This window comes from Mya arenaria, chromosome 9 (assembly GCF_026914265.1).
Source record: "Mya arenaria isolate MELC-2E11 chromosome 9, ASM2691426v1".
NCBI lineage: Eukaryota > Metazoa > Mollusca > Bivalvia > Myida > Myidae > Mya > Mya arenaria.
The window spans coordinates 68,170,220-68,191,241 of NC_069130.1; the positions used below are offsets into that span (position 1 = coordinate 68,170,220).

The 21,022-nt window shown below is 35.5% G+C and overlaps 1 protein-coding gene across 1 annotated transcript; it reads right to left on the reverse strand.

Annotated features, from left to right (window-relative positions):
• Positions 1-9,166: 9,166 nt before the first annotated feature.
• On the reverse strand, positions 9,167-17,612 carry LOC128203592 (alpha-tocopherol transfer protein-like). The gene is made up of 8 exons (XM_052905082.1): positions 17,457-17,612; positions 16,953-17,102; positions 15,956-16,115; positions 15,452-15,513; positions 15,104-15,309; positions 14,305-14,415; positions 10,109-10,232; positions 9,167-9,453 (listed from the first exon to the last, which is right to left on the reverse strand). The coding sequence occupies exons 1-8, from the start codon at positions 17,470-17,472 to the stop codon at positions 9,317-9,319; spliced, it is 966 nt and encodes a 321-aa protein (XP_052761042.1). The 5' UTR covers positions 17,473-17,612; the 3' UTR covers positions 9,167-9,316.
• Positions 17,613-21,022: the final 3,410 nt, after the last annotated feature.

The following is a 21,022-nucleotide window of genomic DNA, read 5'->3' on the forward strand; positions in this document are numbered from 1 at the left end:
TAATTGTCATGTTCTCTTACGTCAATACATTTCCGCTACTTCTATATGCAGACAAAGTGTCTGTCATTCTTCTATTGATAACACTTTTGAGACAATCCCTATGTGACTTACCGCATCGGGATTTGGTGCAGATTGTTTCCCAAACGTTGCTCGAAGAAGTTAATTCAACCAGTTTGCCAGCGAAGAAGGTTCAGTTCAGTCCCGCTTTTTACTGGGATGAACGAAATTTGACCCCGAGGGTGAAAATGCTCAAGAAAGATCTTGAGGTTTTCATCGTTCGAGATTGAGTTGTCCGTTTTCTTGTTTTAGTTCTAGAAATGTAATGGCCCTTCTTCCAGTTAATTTGTTATTGTGCAGCTCATTCTCCATATCAATTCATTGCATATCGAATCCATCGTTCGCAATTCCCAAACAAGCTAAGGACCGTGTTTCGGAGATGTTTTAAAGAAAAGAGCAACAAAGTGATGTTTCAAATGTAATTTTTAACAATTCACTTTCTCGTTCGTGTCCATTGAATACCGTTAAATCCTTAACTCAGACTTCAACACATCTCAAGTGGAAAAACCCAAGTTAACTTATTTTGATATTGAGCTAAAAGTTGCCTACCTTGTTCCGCATTTAATCCTCTTCAAAGGCCCCAGCAGTGTAAAAGAGAATACAGCAGGCCTTCAGTTGAATCGGTAAAATCATCATCATCATCATCATCATCATCATCGTAATCATGTACAATTACACATAATTTAACGCATACAATTTATATAGCTTTTATAGTTTTTAAATGATTATAGGGGAATACAGATCCGTAGGTGCCACTTTATACGTATTTAATGGAACCATTTTGCACTGCAAGGTATTCTTTTACCAGTTTTATAATCATAGTGCATACAAATAAGTGCATATTATGCACGTACAAATTAACTCAGTACCTAGAGAAAAACACAGCAATATATTTGTAATACATATCCTCCGTTCGAGCCATTTATACTTTTTCTCTACCATTTCTCTTTACGTCTAAAGGGTTCGACGTTTCCCGTTACTTCAATTAAGATTGCCGTTTCTTTATGGCTCAAGACCACAATTATATGCCCCGCGTTGATCCGGATGTTTACAAAGAAAAAATGAGTGCTTGTGTTCAAGTATCAATATTTTATTAAAGTTAAATAAAAGAGAAAAAACGGGTGATCTTTTTGCATAAAGCTTAACATAAGTTGACACCGAAAAATGGTAGTTTTCAGTGTAAAAATTGGAAAAATAATTGTAAATTGGTTGTTTGTAGCTTTATTTCGTCTTGACCTCAGGGTCATGTATTTCTACTCAATTTTGTGAGACACCACATTGGTCAACACTATATTTTTGTGATCAAATTTTGTGCCTTGGATTGATTTACAACAGCCAGTTACTTGTTTTTCAATTGGGACTGTTTTAAAGTGAAAAGCCAGGCTAGTGTCTGTATGAAACATATAGTACAATAACTGTGGTCCTAGCCCTAATGCCATATAATCTAATCCTATTCAAGCTTAAATTGTGTATAAATAGGACTGCTTTCTTTCGAAAGCACTCGTTATTTAGGCCTGAAATAGACGTTAATGTGATGGTAGCAGAAATTTTCGTTCCACAAATCATAATGAGTGGAATATTTATAGTTGCAGTTGTTCTATTATGAAACAGACTATAGATCTATTAATACTTGTACTCTTGCTTAACCACTGGACTTCACTTGTAGAATAAACTTAGTAGCAGACTCACGTCTTGTGTTTGTCTTTCACTACTATAAATTGAATACTTGTCAAAACATACAACATGGTGTCAGAATTATTGAATTCACGTCAACAAATATGAATATTTTAAAATAACAGTTCTTATAAATGAACACTAATTAGCAAAATGGCTCTATCTGGAATATCTCCACCTGTGATGAATTGGGACAGTTCAAACTTGCCGACCATGTAGGAAAAATTTGAAAGGCGCATTAAACTGATATTCGCAGGACCTTTAAAGGACAAGAAAGAAGAAGAAAAGGTAGCTTTCTTACTTATTTGGGTCGGAGAAAAAGGACAAGATGTTTCACAATCATGGACATTAACCAACGAAGAACAGAAAAACTTGAAACATACTTCACCAAATTCAGGAAACATGCAGAGCCAAAACTAAACCCAGTATTCGCCAGATTCCAATTTAACAACGAAAGGCAATGAGAGGACAGCATTGAACAATTCGTCACCAGACTAAAATTAAAAATAACGGAATGCAAATATCAAGAAAATACTGTGGACGAAATGATCAGAGATAGAATTGTATTTGGTATTAGTAATCAAAAACTAAGAGAGAAACTAATCGATGAGGGCGAAGGACTCACCCTAGAAAGGGCCATTCAACTTTCTCAAAATTTTGAATATTGTAAACAACAGATGAATATTTTTAATGAAAGATCACCCCAAGATGTCAACTTCGTCAACAGCCGAGGTCGTGGACGTGGACATGGACGCAGTCCTCAGTTGCCAAGACCGCATAATCCGCCGCAGAATAGGAGGAAAGAACCGACTTGTGAAAAATGTGGGACAATACAATTAGACAGAAGGAAGTGTCCAGCATATGGGAAACAATGCTTACTGTGCAAAAAATACAATCACTGGAAAAGTGTATGCCGGTCAAAGAAAGATGTACACCAAGTGACAAATAGCGTGTCGCAGATGAGTGTGCATGACAATTCAGAGGAGGAGGATTCGTGGATGGATAATTACTTTTTAGATACGGTAAGTCATACACAATCGTCCGCCCCAGATCGTGCATTTGTAAATTGACGCATTGGTCCACATTTTCAAAACGTTAATTTCAAAATTGACACAGGAAGCAGCGTAAATACTTTGCCAAAACGCCACTTTGAAAAGCTCAATGTCAAATCGCCATAAGAGGCCTCCGAATCAAACCTAACGTCTTACTCTGGTAACAAAATACAAGTCGACGCTAAAATCACACTTGCGTGCAAATATCGTTCGGATACCGTTAACACAACGTTCTATATTGTAAGCAGTGATGCACCGCCGTTAATTGGACTACAGACATCTGTAGATCTAGGATTAATACAACTGACTTCCGCAATTGACCGAGAGCATGGCCAGCCAGTTAACAAAGAACACGTCATGTCCGAATATAGTGACCTATTCAAGAGCGTAGATATACTTCCCGGAAAAAGCAAACTTTATTTACGTGAAGACGCTATACCGGTAATAACGCCACCCATACGCGTAACGGAAGTTTTAAAATCGCGCTTAAAAGCCGAACTTGATCAAATGGACAAAGACGAAATCATATCGCCAGTTACGGAACCTACCGACTGGGTTCATCCAATCTTAGTGGTTGAAAAACCGAACGGAAAGCTACGGATCTGCCTGGATCCAAAACCTCTCAATGACGCGATACGCAGACCGCACTACGCAATGTCAACGCTAGATGATGTGACCGTTAAACTCGCCGGAGCGACACACTTTAGCCTGTTAGACTTGACACATGCATACTGGAGTGTACAACTAGACGAAAAATCTTCTAACCTAACTACATTCGCAACGCCGTTTCAAAGATATCGATTCTTACGTTTGCTGTAGGGATGTAAATCATCGTCTTATATTTTTTGTCAGAAGGTCAACGAAATATTTGAGCGATTATCAGGCAATCACCCGCTGGTAGACGACATTTTGATTTGGGGACGAACCCCTTAGGAACATGACAAACATTCCATCAAGTCTTGCTACGCGCACGCGAACGCGGGATAAAATTCAACGCACAGAAATGTTCAATCAGTGTGAAATCCGTTCGATTCTTTGGTCACGTGATCACCGACACTGGACTCATGGCCGATCCAAAGTCGAGGCAATTACGCAATTGCAAAGGCCGGATTGCCGCGAAAAGGTTGAAACACTATTAGGATAAGTTCATTACCTATCGAAATTCGCCCCGAACCTAGCAGAGGTTACCGCGCCTATCAGAAGCCTCTTGAAAAAGGACGTAGAGTTCCTGTGGGACGCCCCACAAGAGCAAGCATTCTTGAAGGTCAAGGAAATAATAACACAGGCCCCAGTGCAAGGTTATTATGACCCTAAAAAGCCGCTTGTCGTCGAAACGGATGCAAGCAAATATGGACTAGGTTGTTGTCTCATGCAAGACGGAAAACCCATCGCGTACGCAAGTAAGTCATTAACGCAGACTGAAATAGGTTACGCTGTCATAGAAAAGGAACTATTCGGGATCTTATTTGCATTAAAAAGGTTCCATCAATTAACTTATGGCAAAGAGATTATTGTGCACTGCGATTATAAACCAATCTCACCGATAATGCAAAAAGCAATTGTCGGCCGCCCCGCCGCGCCTTTCTAGAATGTTACTCGCACTGTCAAAATACGTGGTAAATGTTTGCCACGTACTCGACACATTTCCCGGAATGATCGAAGGTTTGGACTATCATGTTCATACAATGCAAAAACAATTACATGTCACAGACAAACGACTCGAGATCATACGCGCCGAAACTGCATAAGACCCATAAATGATAAATTGAAACGGGCTATAAGTCAAGGCTGGTCAGAGAGTAGGTCAAACTGTGATCCAAGTATCGTGGGATTTTTCAATCATCGCGATGAGATAAGCACAGAAGATAGTCTGATATTTCGAGGTCATAAGCTTGTTATCCCGAAATCAATGCGAAATGAGCTTGTAGAAAAGGTTCACTCATCCCACCTGGGAATTACAAAAACGCTTGAACGAGCGAAAGACTCATTATTCTGGCGAGGCATGTCAAAACAAGTTACTGATTATGTAACAAACTGCCCAATCTGCCTTACCCACAGGGATGCAAATGCTTCGCTACCCTTGATCACAACTGAATTCCCGGACAGGCCTTTTCAAAAATTCGCAACGGATCTTTTCCATTTTCATGGAAAAGAATACCTATTGACAATAGACTACTACAGTAAATTCTTTGAAGTAGATTACCTGCCAAACACAAGGTCACAGACAGTAATTCTAAAATTACAAAAACACATGTCGCGAATGTCAATTCCCGATGTATTGGTATCAGATAATGCTACCCAGTACACCATTGCTGAATTAAAAAACTTCGCAAAAGAGTGGGGTTTCGAACACCGAACCTCATCTCTAGGTCACCCGTAAAGTAACGGCCTTGCCGAAAAAGGTGTAGGTATCGCGAAAAGGTTAATGCAAAAAGCGAATGACACTGGATATAGTCCTTATTTAGCGTTACTGGAATATCGCAATACCCGATTGAAATGCGGAGACACACCAAGTCAATTATTGTTAGGGCGCCGAACTAAATAAATCGTGCCGATAACAAACAAAGCATTAAAACCAACTTTGGTGAATGACCATGAAGTACGAAAAAGAATGATCGAATCGAAACAAAGACAAAAGTCAAATTTTGATAATTCAGCACGATCGTTACCACCATTATGTGTAGGTCAATCTATCCGTGTAAAATTCGGAAAAATCTGGAAATTAGGGAAGGTTGTTAAAGTTCACAGTGACCGATCGTATCAGGTTCAAATGCCTGATGGCAGCAGTTATCGAAGAAATCGGTCAGTATTACACAAAACGCGCGAAAATACGAATGACATTGAACCGTTCCAAGCGCAAGTTTTACAACATGATCAAATACCTGTTACCCCTGTGTCTCCCCCAGAACACTCAAATGTTCCAGATAACAATAATGACCCGCCAGGCAACTCTGGATATTCAACAAGGGCTGGACGATTAGTGCGTGACAACCGAAAATATGTAGGAAGTGAATGGGTGAATTGAGAATGTACAATAACATCAGATATAACACTTTAATTAAAGGACATATATATATACTTGTCAACCAAAACATACAACAGCAGTGAAGCAGTCCCCGGTTAATGTGCAAGGTTGTAGAACAACTGTTGTTTTTTTTATTTCAGCATGGCAGTTAAGACGGTTGGGAGCCACAGACTTCATACTAACTTGACGTCAGGATTTAACTGTTTTGAAATGATAATGGGGGGATTTTAAAGTATAAACTTATTTTCAGTTATACCGCAGACTATAAAAACAACATGCTACATAACAGTTTCGTCTACCGCAAACCTTGTTATTAAAAGTATATATTTGCTTTAACGCATTCATGAATGAATGTGTGTTAAATGCGTAATACACACGCTTAACCTGGATTCCAATCTAAGCCCGGCTTACTAGTTTCAGCAATGACATTGATTGTCTCGTGATGGATGCATATTTATTCATAGAATATGACATAGAAAACATAGCAAATTACGTTACTTATACGTATTATTAGCATAATAATCACCCAAATCGTTAAAATGACTTGACGAGTTGAAATAATTACAAGAAAAAAAAGAAAAGAAAATCGTCAAGAACTTATATACAATTGATATCATTGTGCACAACGCATTGGATCTTACGGATTTTTCACAACGCTCTGAACACATGCACCCTTCGCAGATTGTGCGCATTGTTTCAATTGGAAATTTACTGGGGTAGTCTACCAGGTAAATTAAAAAGTTTGTTATCTGTAGTCATCACGTGACTTTTATTTGCTAAATATAAACACTTCATGGGCACCCGAAAGAACGGACATTGCAAGGACGCGGAATACTACTGCACAGCAATGTACAACAGAGCCCGACAGATCAATATCGGTGATGAAATTGATTTTAGCAGAAGCTGACCCTGCTGAAATTGACAGCGAGTTGCTAAACGCTTATTGATAATTTAGTGTGTGAAAAGATCATTTGACTTGCAGGGTGTTCGGTAAAACCATTCCGCGCTTTTATCAAAATGTGACACCATTTTGCGCTATCTTTAAACGGTGCAGCGACTGAATTGTTGCGTTTATTCTTTTAATCATGTAAAAGTATGTATCATCGGCCTCCTACTAGCTCGCATTGACAAGTCTATGCTTGTTTTGAGGAAATACTGTATTTGTATATTTAGGGACGATCTGGTGACTAATCCCTTAAATACTTCAAAATAATTGTGGAAATATCAATTAATAAAAGCCAGTCCTTGACTTGACAAATGTTTTGCACCCCCCCCCCCCTTCAATTCGTTTTGTTTGGAACATAGGAACATAACCGAACAGTCGAAGATAATTCTTATCGCATACAAAATATTGTTATTTGCAGCACAAAAATTGTACAACGCGTAATATCTATGTCACCATGAACTTATTGAGATAATACACGAGCGCTCTAGCCAAAGTTTTTTTATTTCAATCACGGCGATTGTGGACGGAATAACTGTGTTGTACTATTTGATCAGGAAAAAGACAACTTGAAATTAATAGCATGCAGTACAAGTGAATAGCGTGAAGCTGGAATGTTTTCTGGCATCGAAAACCTCTTGGAAAAACAGCCGTCGATTTCCGGGGTGGGGGTTTTATCGTCGTTGTCAAATGTTTAATCCCACCGTTTGGAATCAACTGCTGTATAAAGTCCCACCAAAATACCCTTCATAGCAGTATAAAGTACCATAATATCTTTACTCAAAAATGTACCATAATTTTCAATGTTTGTTTGAAAATTCATTCAAGAATTTGCACACAGTTAAAATCTTCAATCACCATCCAAGCATTGACATGACTTTAGATACACATACAATAAGACAAAAATAAGGGCCTTTGTATTGATATGATTTTGTTTATATTAAACAAAGCTCTTTTAATTCAATCACCATCCAAGCATTGACATGACTTTAGATACACATACAATAAGACAAAAATAAGGGCCTTTGTATTGATATGATTTTGTTTATATTAAACAAAGCTCTTTTAATTTAATAAACAAAAATATGGCTAATGTAGCAAAGGTAAGATCAGTTAGTTACGGCAGCAACTCATTCCTTTCAAATACCCCTTAACTTGGAATTCACTCCCCGCACATTTAATAGAAGAAAATCATCAGCATGATATGGCCTAAATTGTTCAAGAGTTTTGCCAAATTTAAACTAAACGTGTGCATTGCCTCCATGGGGAGGTTCTGGTTTTTGGAAGCTGTGAAATATACGAAATTTTATTTGTTTTACCGTTTGTGTCATTAGGGAAGCCAAGCTGACTGTTGATTGCTTAAGGTGTCATAGATGGAAATGTTTCTAATGTCAAAGTATTTCTTTATGTACTTTTTCCCTTTTGAAGTGTTTAATAAAAGTCATCATGAATTTCAGAGATGTCATCTGGCCCTGCGTCCGTCGTGTTTAACTGAAATACTTTTCTGGGATCCAGTACATTCAATGATCAATAGAGGTAATTTATGGTTAGATGGAAAAAAGATAAAGTTCATGCAGTGAAAACTTTATCTAATTAATAGATCATGCATAACACATTTATTCCAAGTGAGCTATAGGGACCGCAGGAATACTAGAGTCCGTTCAATTTGTAATATCCAAATTAAAACTAGCTTATCTTGATCTAAAACCTGCTCATTAGTTTTAACAACAATACTTATTCCCTGAGAACCAGTTACAACACCTACTACCCGAGTAATTTAGATTGCGCACGAGCACTTCATCGAGAATGTTTAACATAAAATAAGATCGACGAAGTAAAATATAGATTGGATATTGACCTCTTTGAATCAAGTCAGAGCAAATTTTGCCTATGAGTGCAGAAGTCGAAGCTGTCTCTGATTTTCCTGTATGTACATATAAAAGACAACTAATGCAATTTCCGGCTTATTATTATCGGACATTCTGTAATACTTCTTCCAGTAACTGCAGACCCTTTGACACATTTGTTTTAGACAGGAGCAATTGGAGTGGCAAATGTGAAATTTGTTTTGATGCCAGTGTTCGTGCTTGATTGGTAAAACAGAACAATAATGGGGTTAAACATCTAGGTTCGTTACTTGTTTATTTTTTTAGCAACAGAAAGAAGTGTCTAACTCTTATGTTGCTTTTAAATATTAATATTGGAACTGTTTATTTTCATTTGACTGCTTCACAGTCACCTATTGTTGTCATACAATCCCATCACAGTTTTGTATATTGTTTAATCAAAATATGTTTACTAAGGTTTCATGTAAATAATATTCATGTATTTTATATAAATATATATATATATATATATATATATATATATATATATATATATATATATATATATATATATATATATATATATATATATATATATATATATTCATATATTCATATCCGCAAAATTACTAACTAGCCATGGTAAATAAGAAAACAGACAAGTTATGTGTTACATACGCTACGAAACTACAACATTTACAAGTACTTGACATGGTTTACTGCAATTGTCAAACTTTTCCTATTCCACAATTTTCCTGAACGATCCCTCTGTTTCTGTGGGATTATCTTTGACCTTGTCAACCCCGTATTTGCCGCTGGAGAGGTCACGGATGTACTCCAGAAACTTCGGCTGCGTCATGTCTTCTATCATCCAATCTTTGAAAATGAAAATGGGATTTGTTTGCAAATGGCAGAGTTAACGATTTCAGATGATTGTAAACTTATGACGTTGGTTAGTTCAAAATAAGGAATTATTTTCAAGAGCAGTGTTTTATACATTATGTGACGATAGGTTATAATTGTAAATCCTTTAGGACCCACTAGTCATTGAATAATTGTGCGTTTTCAGCTATTAAACTTGCAATTAGTAATTATATTTTTCATAAATGCATTATTTAGTTAGTAGTTAAAGGGTTTTCACTCAAAATTCACGTTTGTTATACATGGGTATGCATTGATTTGAAATATTAATGTCACTTTAAGAGGTTTAATTGAAACGTTTATGAAGGATTATCATGCACTTTAAGTCTTTCTTTACTCTTGTTAATGTGATGAAAATCCTTTTTGGCATTCTACATTATGCTTGTAAAGCAATTAAGTTTAAACATATGTATCAATTCTTATTGCTTTTATATTCATCATTCTCCAAAATATGATTAATGAATTGTGCTCATTGTCTTTAAACTTTAAAATATTAGAAAACAAGTAAATGTTAAGAAAGCAATGAGTGAACACAATCTAAAGGTTACCCAGTTTATTGTATCTTATTGTATCTAAGAACATTTTCACTCCCATCCCTTGAGTTACTCACCAACGATTTCATCACAAGTTCCAGCCTTTGGACCATCATATTCATCCGGTAAGTACTCTTCCGGTAAACATTCGTATCCAACCTCTTCGTATATTTTCACAAGACTTTGGCCGTGCAGGTGAAACTAGAAGCGAAACAATCTGTTGCAGTTTAAGACTCCAAATATTTGAGTTCATAAGTTTGACCTGCATGTTGTTTTGTTTTTGCAAAAGGTGAACTAAGAGCGAGCAAAAAAATAGCCAAATCTTATTTGAAAGTGATGCATCAATTGTTTGTGATAAGTCAGATATAATTCTGCTTGTGGTTCAAATGATTTTAAAGACTGCAATTTAAAGTAGTGTTTATTTATATTATGATTTAATGAAATCTAATTTAAGAACTACTCTGAAACAAAACAAAATTAAAAAGATGATTCCTATGTAACATTTAGTAGATGATTTAAGTAGAACATATCAAAACAGACGTTTGTTGAAACTTATAGATTGTATATCTATCGTCTAAACACACAACACATGAACATATCTTTAATACTTCAAGTGTATATACATCGTAGGCACGTAAACAGACACCACTTTTTGAACAAGGTATGAAGTAGTGTATGTTTGCACAATACTGTTGCTGAGGTCGTTATGTTGCAAACTCATCACTATATTCAGTCAAAACAGATTCGGCAAGCAGTCATTATCCAACCAAGGCTGCTATTGTATGTATGTCTTTCTTCCTTTAAGCAGAATGTAGTATAGGTCAATTATCATTTATGGCTCAAGACCACAGTTTCCTGCTCCTCGTTGACCGGATATTAATACAAAAACTGCTCTTGTTCAAATATCAACAATTAATTAAAGTTGAGTAAAAGAGAAGGAACAGGGGCTCTTCTTGCAAAAGGCTTAACATAAGTGGGTTCTTTTTTGCAAAACTTTAGCGTTAAAAGTTTCCAGTGTAACTATTGGAAAAGCATAGCTCTCGGAAGGCTGTGAATTGGTTGTTTGTAGCCTAATAGCGACATGACCTTAAGAATATTTATTTCTACCCTATTTTGACATCCGGTCTAATGGTTAATATGTTGTTTTCTTGAAATTATATACGCAGTCTATTAAAAATGTATATTCCCATTGAATTCCCTTGGCAAATAGAAAGCAGAAAGCTCATGCTAATAATAATTTATGACGTAAATTATGGACGACAAATGGGACACATGCGACGCACCTCTACTCTAGGGTTACAGAAAACGCAGAGAAGTTACGGTTAAATATGAATATTAATGTATGTGTGTATGTGTTTCTATAGACCTTGTGGTCAGGGATAACCCGTGATAGTGCAAGCACTTATTTCCAACGGGTTCCTTTGTTTTTGCTAAAAGGGCAGCACGCTGAAGAAACAGTGGCGGGATACAAGGAAGTCCGGGTGCTTTACCCTAAGTAACGCAAGTATATCTTCCACGGTATATAATTAGCAAAACCGAAATGATAAATGGTTTGTTCCAACGATAATTAACATTTGGAAGACAAAACCTCCTAAAGGTAACTATTAAAGGCCTTTATTTATTATTTAAATAATTCAGTAAAAGGAGAGATTTTCAACTACGTCACTGAATTCTGCTATGTGTACCACGTGTTCCTCAACTGAAAAAGATATATATCCTACACCAATAACTTCTTTAATTGTGACTTTGTTATTTGGATGTAACAAGGAAATTATTGTTAACAAATTGTAACCTTCTCGATGTGGATATTTCTGATCTGTGATTTAGGATATCAGCCCTAAGGCATTCAAGTTGATAAAAGAATTTGCGTACTTCTTTTTATATATTTCAAATACATATCTTGTTCAGACATTAAAAAGAGAACGATATTATTTATTAATAAACATTCCAATGGTCGATGGTCTATTTAATTGAAGTATTTCAGGGATTGGATTTCATTGAATCAATTGCCACTTCATGCGATTTGTTCAAAATTACACAAAATACACTGAACTAAGGAGGATGTCCTGTTAAGTGGTGATTAATTGACTGGTTTAGTTTCCTGGTGATAACATGGACTGATATGACCTTTTTCTGAAAATAAGTTTAATTGATAATTAACTTAGACATGCAGCTAACGGAAATTAAATATCAGATAACAAATGCTATCTATTTAACAACCACTTGAAACACCATCGCCACAAAATATACACATTTGTATATATTTGATTAATCCCAGATATATGTGCTGATTCTCCAACGTTATAAGTTACTGAGTTCACTTGTAGTTATTTGATTTGACGGGCTTTCAATACATTCTACATGAACCTGTAAAGTAAATTAATGGAAATAAAAATGCTGCATAAAAAACGTTTATATATTTCTCGCAAAATAAAAATTATCGTCATATTCCCTCTGGTACACGCAGAAAACAAATTTACTCTCCAGTACACATAATTGGAGTCATGTGTGGGTTAGCACACGGTTTTCACGTGCTACTTATTCATCTTTAACGTTCAGTTTTTTATCACTCAAAAACCACATGTATATCCGGACAATGATATACAGCACGATTTAGGCACAAAAAGTTGTGCCTCTTTTATGAATTAACGGTACATTGACTAAGTAATAAAAATCCTACGAGGAGTTTGGTTATGCTATAGTGTTGACGTACATAATAATTCGTCGCTATACGTTTTAATGTGTCCCGTTTGAAAATTTCACGCCTAGCAGAGCGGATAAATGAAACAGGGAGTGTGTCAGACAGGTCAAGGTTAGGTGCGCCTCGCTTGACGTCAGCGCGTCAGGACAATTACATACGTACACGTCATATCTGCGATCGGTATTTTAAAGCGTGTTCAATCAAACCATATTGATGGCTGTAGTGGAAGGATTATCAAACGCCAAACAATGAGAAATCGGCTTCTGGGGCGGGACGAACGCTGCAATAGCTGTATCATGGCACGATTCTTACGGGGCGTCACCGTCAAAGTTGACGTAAGTGGGCGGTCGACAATCGTGCTCATCGATAGCATTTCGTGATATTTAGTGATGAGTCACAAATTCATAGCTCAAATCCTGACAAGGTACGTGTATACAGGCGGCGTCATGAACGCAACGCAAGTAACTGCATATTGCAATATAACCAATTCGGTGGCTGCAATCAATTATATTTCAAATTCACCTTAAAGCATTACGATTGAATCATGACCTTCTGTATAATTTGATAACAATATAATTTTTGGTTCAAACGTTATTTATATCAATTAATTTTGTTGTGTTGGTTATTAAAAACAGCATCAATAAAACCATTATAGCTTTTTTATTTACATCAGTTTATAAGTGCGCTCTATTTCCTTATCTGTTGTTATGAAGTGATGAACATTAACAACTTAGCTCTCTATTTGTTGGCCGGACGCGTTTATCGTTTACACTGATGATGTGATCAAGAAGTATTGATAAACTATGTTACGTTTATAGGAGTATTTATCAACCGGGGAAATGTATGCATTTGAATGCAAATTTGCCGCTAGTCTTAATTTCTCGACAGAATGTCCAAAAAAAAGTCCTGAAATGTCTAAGATACAATGTTTCCTGTCTGATTGCGAAGAATATATTGTCATAAACAAATGTTCAGTTATAATAATGAAAGGATATGTACAAATATAATTTAAATAGTAAAACAAGGAAATAAATTGCGGGATGTAAACGTGAGTATACAAGACAAGTAATGTCATATACGTATGCAACAACGTGAAGATTTAGTGGTTGCGTTGGGATGTTTAGGCATTTCAACAGATGCAATAATAATAACCTTTTATTTAATATCCTGAGTTGCCAGTTGCCCCAATAGTATTATTTAGACCACTAATTCTCCAACAATATGGCTACTAAATGACAGGTAAGTCAGATTAACCATTTTTTGACCACAACTCACATTCTCTTTTTGTTTTTATATATTTTGTTGATTTTTTACAAGAAACAAATATCACTCTATGGCAGCATACCTTGTGACATTCTATGAAATATCGTAATAATAACGATGCTATGGTCGAGGTAAATATTTTTATCATAAGATAAAACCCAAATCCATCATAAATGTATTGTAAATCTGTTGTGGATGAAGAAGAGGTCAAGCAATATTTGTCCAGCAAGTTTTAGTAACCAGGGAAGGATCGTATCAGTTAATCTACATTTAGCATTTTTGCTTATAAAAAAAGCCTTTCATACTCACCCGATCTTTCATTTTCTGTGGCATGACGGGAGCTATCATTGCCCAAATCAGGTCAAAGAATTGTGGTTCGTTCACAACATCAATTGACTTCATGCGGTTTGGCAAGGCGTGCTGTAATAACCGAACATATTTGTAGGCCAGACAAAACGAAAGTTTAGCATCAATCCGGATTAAGAATAAAGTCGATGGGACATTTTTCATATCATATTTGCCCGAAAAATTAAAGTCGAATTTCGTTAACTTTTTGACAATTTCGTCACTATTAACTCTAGTCCATTTTTAAACTCAAATGTTCCACCATGGACCTTTTTTCGTGGATTTAAGGGGTTTAAGGCTGTTTAAAAAACACACATTTTAAAACAGTCTTTACCGTGGTCTTGTATATAATAAGGCTGTTTCAGAAAAACATCAAAACATTATTTGAAGAAGTTATTTTTATTTGCTTACAAAGTAAATGATATATTTAAGGTCAAAGTCTAATGCTCCTCAAGAAACCAACAAAAATGCAGTAAGAATCACTTAATAAGTTCATGTTGTCAAAATGAGTGATAAAAATAAACATAAATAAGAGAAAGGTAGCTAGAATGACCACTCTCACCCTTACATTGACAACAATGTACATGGAATATGTTTAAATCAATGGTACACGTAATTTCAACAATTAGCAGGTAGAATTATTTAGAGAAATACCCTTAATTTAATAAAATGATTATCAATATTATAATAATAGTTCTAATAAATTAAAGCATTAGTTTTAATAAGTTTAATATATTTCCCTAATTGTGTTGGGTATTCTTACGTTGAAGTATTCTTCGTACTTTTCCTCAAGTTCTCTGTTGAACATCGCTTTAAACAAATTGAACGATAAACCCCGGAAGTCGATGACCATCACATGACCTTCAACTTGCACATGTTCGTCGTACACCAACCAGTCCAACACGAGCGAACTTGCTTTATACAACGCATGCAGCCCGGTTGTCTTTATAAATCCGACATCGACTTTGTCTTAAAATAATTGAAGGATTTATTTTTGTTTAATGCAAGATGACATTAAAACGTTTACATATACAATTTTAAGTTGAAGAGAAGTCATTAGTAAAAAAACAATGGGTTGTCATGAGAAGTATTTTAGAAATCAGAGCATTACCAAACTTCATGAACATGACGCGACGGCCGTGTTTGTCTCGTTGTTTTGGACAGCACATCATTCTGTAAAAGTAATATCTACAATTTATACCTTCTCGGAGATAAATTCCTTGAGTGTGAAAACCGCGGTTGTGGTTATATCAAGAAAATAATATTGATAATATGTGTGCATCACCCGTCGCGCTATTTGCAAACAAACGTTAAATTGATATGGCAAATCAGATGCTACGTTCTGTATAAACACACTGGCCATGATCACTAAATTACATTCACTAGAGAGACTACTTTCTGTATGGACAAATGACCCATGATCATCAATTTTCACATATCAGAAAGAGTTCATTGTTAATCTCTATGAGATTTAACCATCGAAAATTTATATTTTTTCAATAACTTGATCTGAAAGTTACACCATAGTTTTTGTACAATTTGTGTGGATTTTGACAATGAAACTCAGTTTTCTATTACACATTCTTCCTGCCTTTCAAAACAACATGCCACGTACTGCATTTTTATGATCTTCTGCATAAGCTGATCTGTTGGGTCCTCCCCCATAAACCACTCTGGCTGTGAACAGCGCACGGTCCAGAACTGTTCCAAAGCTTTCCGGGCCTCAAGTTGACTAAACTTGCGAAAGCGAAGGAAACTGAGTAGAAATCGATAGTCTGTCAACAAAAAATGACGATACCATATAAGTCTATTATTGACCTACCCGCATACTTTACCATCCAGACAGCTACATTGACTGCGTACAGTAAAATAGTAACATAATGGAAATAAGAGGGACAAGCAACAACGCCCATACATAGTGACGGTTCTTTTTAGAGCCACAAGTTTCAGACACTCCACGAGGAATTTGAAACCTCACAATAAAACATTAACATGTATTTATTTATAACTTCTGCGGCTACTGGGTGGGGTAGATGTTGGTGAAAATGCGGGATTGTGGATTTTGAGGGTGGGGTTAACTAATTTACGAGACCATACTTATATATAGAAAGTGCATGAAGGTGGTACTGATATGTCTAAAATTGCCATTAGAGTTGATATGATTTTTTAAGGATAACTTGTTCTTCTTTCTCTGAACATCAAATACAAAGCTTTGTGATTGTGAATTATACAATACCAATCAATTCAGTACCAGGAAATAATAACTCCGAAGGGTCAATTAAAGTTATTATCAACTGACATGAACTCGGATAATCATCATTCAATATATCTTGGCAAATATCGATTTTCCCCGCTTCGATTTAATAATTAACATGCGCATATGTACATATACGTACGTGATGATATTTACTTTACAATTATGAATTGCATTGACGGTTAATCACTTACGATACTCGTCTAAAGTGGAATTTGTCCCAAATTGGTGAGATGTTAAGCAAAAATAAAATCAATTAAGATATCGCTGATTGATTAGGAAAGGCCAGTCAGGATCTGTGTGTATCGATGGGAGCCGTTGTTACCCGACGATCAATAAATGTATCTGAAATGCTTACCTGTCGGTGTTCTAAGCCTCTTGTGCTCGTATACCCACTTCCGCAAGGTTTGTACAGCAATCATCGTATCTGCATCATTTCTTTCATGTAGTTCATCATGGCAGATCCTTCTACTCGATTCCCCCAAGCGATTCACGTATTTACTGTCTTCTACAGAAAACAAATATACAAAATGAGTTTAATTGGAATTTAAATATCTGCCAATTCTAAAGGTTGTTGTAATGGCTTTATCATTGTATCAGTATATATTTGCACAAAAACAACATATACAACTATTTGTCACTCAACAACCAAGTCGACAGCGGAGGGTGCACCAGGTGTAATTAATTGGAACTTTATTACAGATTTCAAGTTTCAATTCGATCAATACATTCAATATTTTGAACAAACGCTTAACAATAAGGGAAAACAACACATCTGAACAGAAATGTGTACATATAATAAACCGCAAAAATAGATCCTATTAGTACAAAATATATTTTTACTCAACATTTAAGTACTTACCCTCTTCACTCGCCATTTTAAAAGCTTCCGTATTCTAAACGACGATAAAAGTGTGGTATTATTTATGTAATGAACAGATCCGTGCTTGATTTTGACACTATCACCTCAATATCATTTCAGTACAGATAAGAAACAAAACCGTATGCTTTATGTTCACCGAACGGTTAATCGCTTGATAATGGTTTATGCTAATATTTGCATGCACTGTATTTTTATCATCCATTTATATTCAGCCCTCTGTCATTGTACAAAAACACAAGGGACACATAGGAAAAAAAACAAATTATTGATAAAATGAGGACAGAACAGAACAGAACTGAACAGGAGTTTTATTCGAATTAAGAATAGGAAGTTCATTGTCACAACACTATGTATAGACGTTTGTCATAACATGACTGTATTGTACAGCATGTTATACTTTTTAGTTATTTTCTCGCTGATTAATATTCTGAAAGATACTTCTGTCTTTCTGCATCTTAACTGAAAGTAAAAGAAGCAGACCACAGTGTAATTGATAAACAAATGTATGGGCAGAGGTTATATAGCTATGACGATAGCGCTGATAGTTCGCGATTAATACAAGTGTCCCTATTTCAGCCTTTAAGGGATTATACACCAGATTGGCACCCGAATATTTTTTTCTGTAACGAATCTCCGGACAATTATTTAATAAAATGTTTTACTTTTTGATAACATAATTGTAAAACAAATACCAAAATGTAAAAAACGGGTTCGAATCAGTGTCGCTAAAATTGCAGCCCAGTTTCGTAACCACTTTGCTACGAAGGCTTATCCTAAACCGTTTGAATATTTAAGCTATATACCTTACTTGGTAATATCACGTGATAACATCGACTAGCCAATCACGCATACGAATGAATTTTAATAGGTAAACATACCTAGTATATTTTTTTACGGAAAATACGAAACAAACTGCGAAAATAAATTTATTGTTAACTATGTGGTACTTCATTTAGTTAGTTTCAATGCATTGTACACATGGATACCACGTTTATGTCAGTTTTCGACAATTTTCTTTTATTTTTCGCTATTTTATCATACGGTGTATAGCCCCTTTAAACGATTATTTAACGATGGAAAATCGAATGAAAATAAGTCTGTTAAGTTTAAGGACACCGGCAAAGTCTACTAATGAAAATGCCGAAAATGAAGAAAACTCTGTTTTCCGCCCTTGCCTCGCTGCCAATACCATCACTAAATATATCTGACTAGGCGGGAGTGACGTCACAATAATAGGCATATGGAAAAGGGGATTTTGGTATGTGTTTTGTCTTTCAGGAACTGAGAAAATGGCAGGTGAATCTATCTACACCATTTGGAAAACTGGCTTTTATCAAAACGATGTGTTCAGGAGGATTGCTTTCGAAGGGAACAAATAAAAAAATTAGTCTGGCCTGATCTGGATATATACACTAATAGGAAATGTTCTATACATTTGTGCACAAAAACGTAAACACTTTAGACGGTAAATCGAATTAAGTTTCTTGTGTAATATCAAATGATGGTCAAGGAGATCCTTGGTTTTTAAATTTTACATTCAATATAATACACTAACAAATAAAAGAAATATCAATTAATAAAATTATAACACTTTGAATTGCATTTTTGTTGGTTTTCAATTACGGTTCTGATGTGTATCGACTACTTTGAAATGTTACTATCAAACAGATGGTCTATTCCGACTGCAAGATTGTATATGAAATCAGTATTTGCTTTTGGCCAATTAATTTCCCCTTTCAGTGGCGGTTCTACCGGTGGGGGGGGGGCATATAGATCCCGTGCCCCCCCCCAGCGAGCGGGCCGGCAAGTATTTTTTTGTGGGAGCACATCTTTATTGATTTAGCTGTACAAATAAGTTGTTTTGTCACAATTTGAATTTAATATAAGCATTTGAGCGAATAAACAACCTTATTATCGAGTTTAATATAGTATACGTAACGAAAAAGTCTTTTAAAAAATGACATCGGGGCCCGAACATTTGATAAAAAAATCGGCGCCGCATTTTACACAAACAGCTGATCAAAAGTAGGCAAATATGGCTGCAGTTATACGCGTAAGTTTACTGTTTTCAGAATATATCATATACCAGAAATATAAGTTGTTTTAAACTGTTAACATGTGCACATTATATGTTCGTCATTGCTTATAATAATGTCATTGTGTGCCAACAAGATATGTGTGTGCATGACATGCATTTAACTAAAGTTTAAATTCAAAAAGTTGCCGCTTTGAAACTTCCATTTCGGCCTTTATTATCGTCTAGTTCTCTGAATTATGCTAGAGCCTTTGTAAATGAATACATAATAATTCATTTGAAACCCTTTTTGGAATTTGTTGTCAAGTTGAATTTACTTCAGTTAACTTAAATTTATAACAATGACATCCGAAGTACCTACAGTATCGTTGAGTGCAATCAATATACTGTAGTGTAGGTTTATATAGCACTTATTTTAAAACATAAATCTGTGTGTCTCAGGTGGACGAGTGGTTAACGCCACAGACTGTTAATCCGTCGACCTTGGTAACTTGTGCTACCGGGAACTGTTTACAAACTAACCGAATGATGACATACGGTGAAAGTCAAAAAGCAGTGAAAAGAAAGTGTTTTTGTAAGAAAATATTTTAAGTATTTTGCTAAGTTTTTTTTTATTCAAGCGTAGAGTCATTTTCCTGAGGCAAGGATTCTTATAAAACTGTTCTTATACTTGATCGGCCCTAGCTGTCATCACATTTCAAATTCATCTGAATTTAAACAATAAATATTTGAAGAATAGAAATATTGACGTCTTGTTGCGAAAAACATATAAAAAAGCCATGGTCAACCATGTATTTTCTATAAGTAACGGCGTATAAAGAACACTGCAAACATTGTACTAACGTTTGGTCTTTTAGAAGACATAATTGAAAAAGAAATTATGGATGTCTTCAATTTGATAAGATTTTAACACAATTCTAATTTTTTCCCTGTTTTTTTTGTATATATCTTTTTTTTTATCATAAATGCAATTTATTGTAATACATAAAAATTGAATTATTCGCACCTGCTGCTGAACTTTGCTCTTACTGTTCTGAGAAGGCGCTTACTTCGAGTAGAATAAAGAAAAAAACAATCTCCTCATTTCATTTTACATTTACCAATTTAATCATCGTTCCCGTGCAACGCAGAGTTATATACTGTTAGGTTTTCCAAGGCGGTACCTGACAATCCTTGTAAACATATCTAGTTCTTTTTATATATAGTATATACATTTGCACTGTGCTGTTTGTGGAGTTTTGTGCTGTTGTTCCATGTTTATGTTTGTGATTTGTTTGTTTTTGTGTTCTTTGGCGTTTACCCAGTGCCATTAAACGGGATTTATGTTTAAGTTTTTGGCTACTGAGCTTGTTTCTGTAGTTTTTCACATAAGTATTGTTGCATGATTTGAATGAATATTGTGAAAACAATTTGCACAGCACCTGCATGATTTGTTTGATTTAACCCCACTATGACTTGTACCAGAAACTGCGTTTATGAATTTGAACAGAAGATTTTAATTTGTTTGTTT

Coding starts and splice junctions, on each gene's coding strand:
- LOC128203592 (XM_052905082.1), bottom strand. Junction 15,514..15,955: donor CAGAAGATCATAAAAATGCA/GTACGTGGCATG, acceptor TTACTTTTACAG/AATGATGTGCTGTCCAAAAC. Junction 10,233..14,304: donor CACAGAAAATGAAAGATCGG/GTGAGTATGAAA, acceptor TTTCGCTTCTAG/TTTCACCTGCACGGCCAAAG.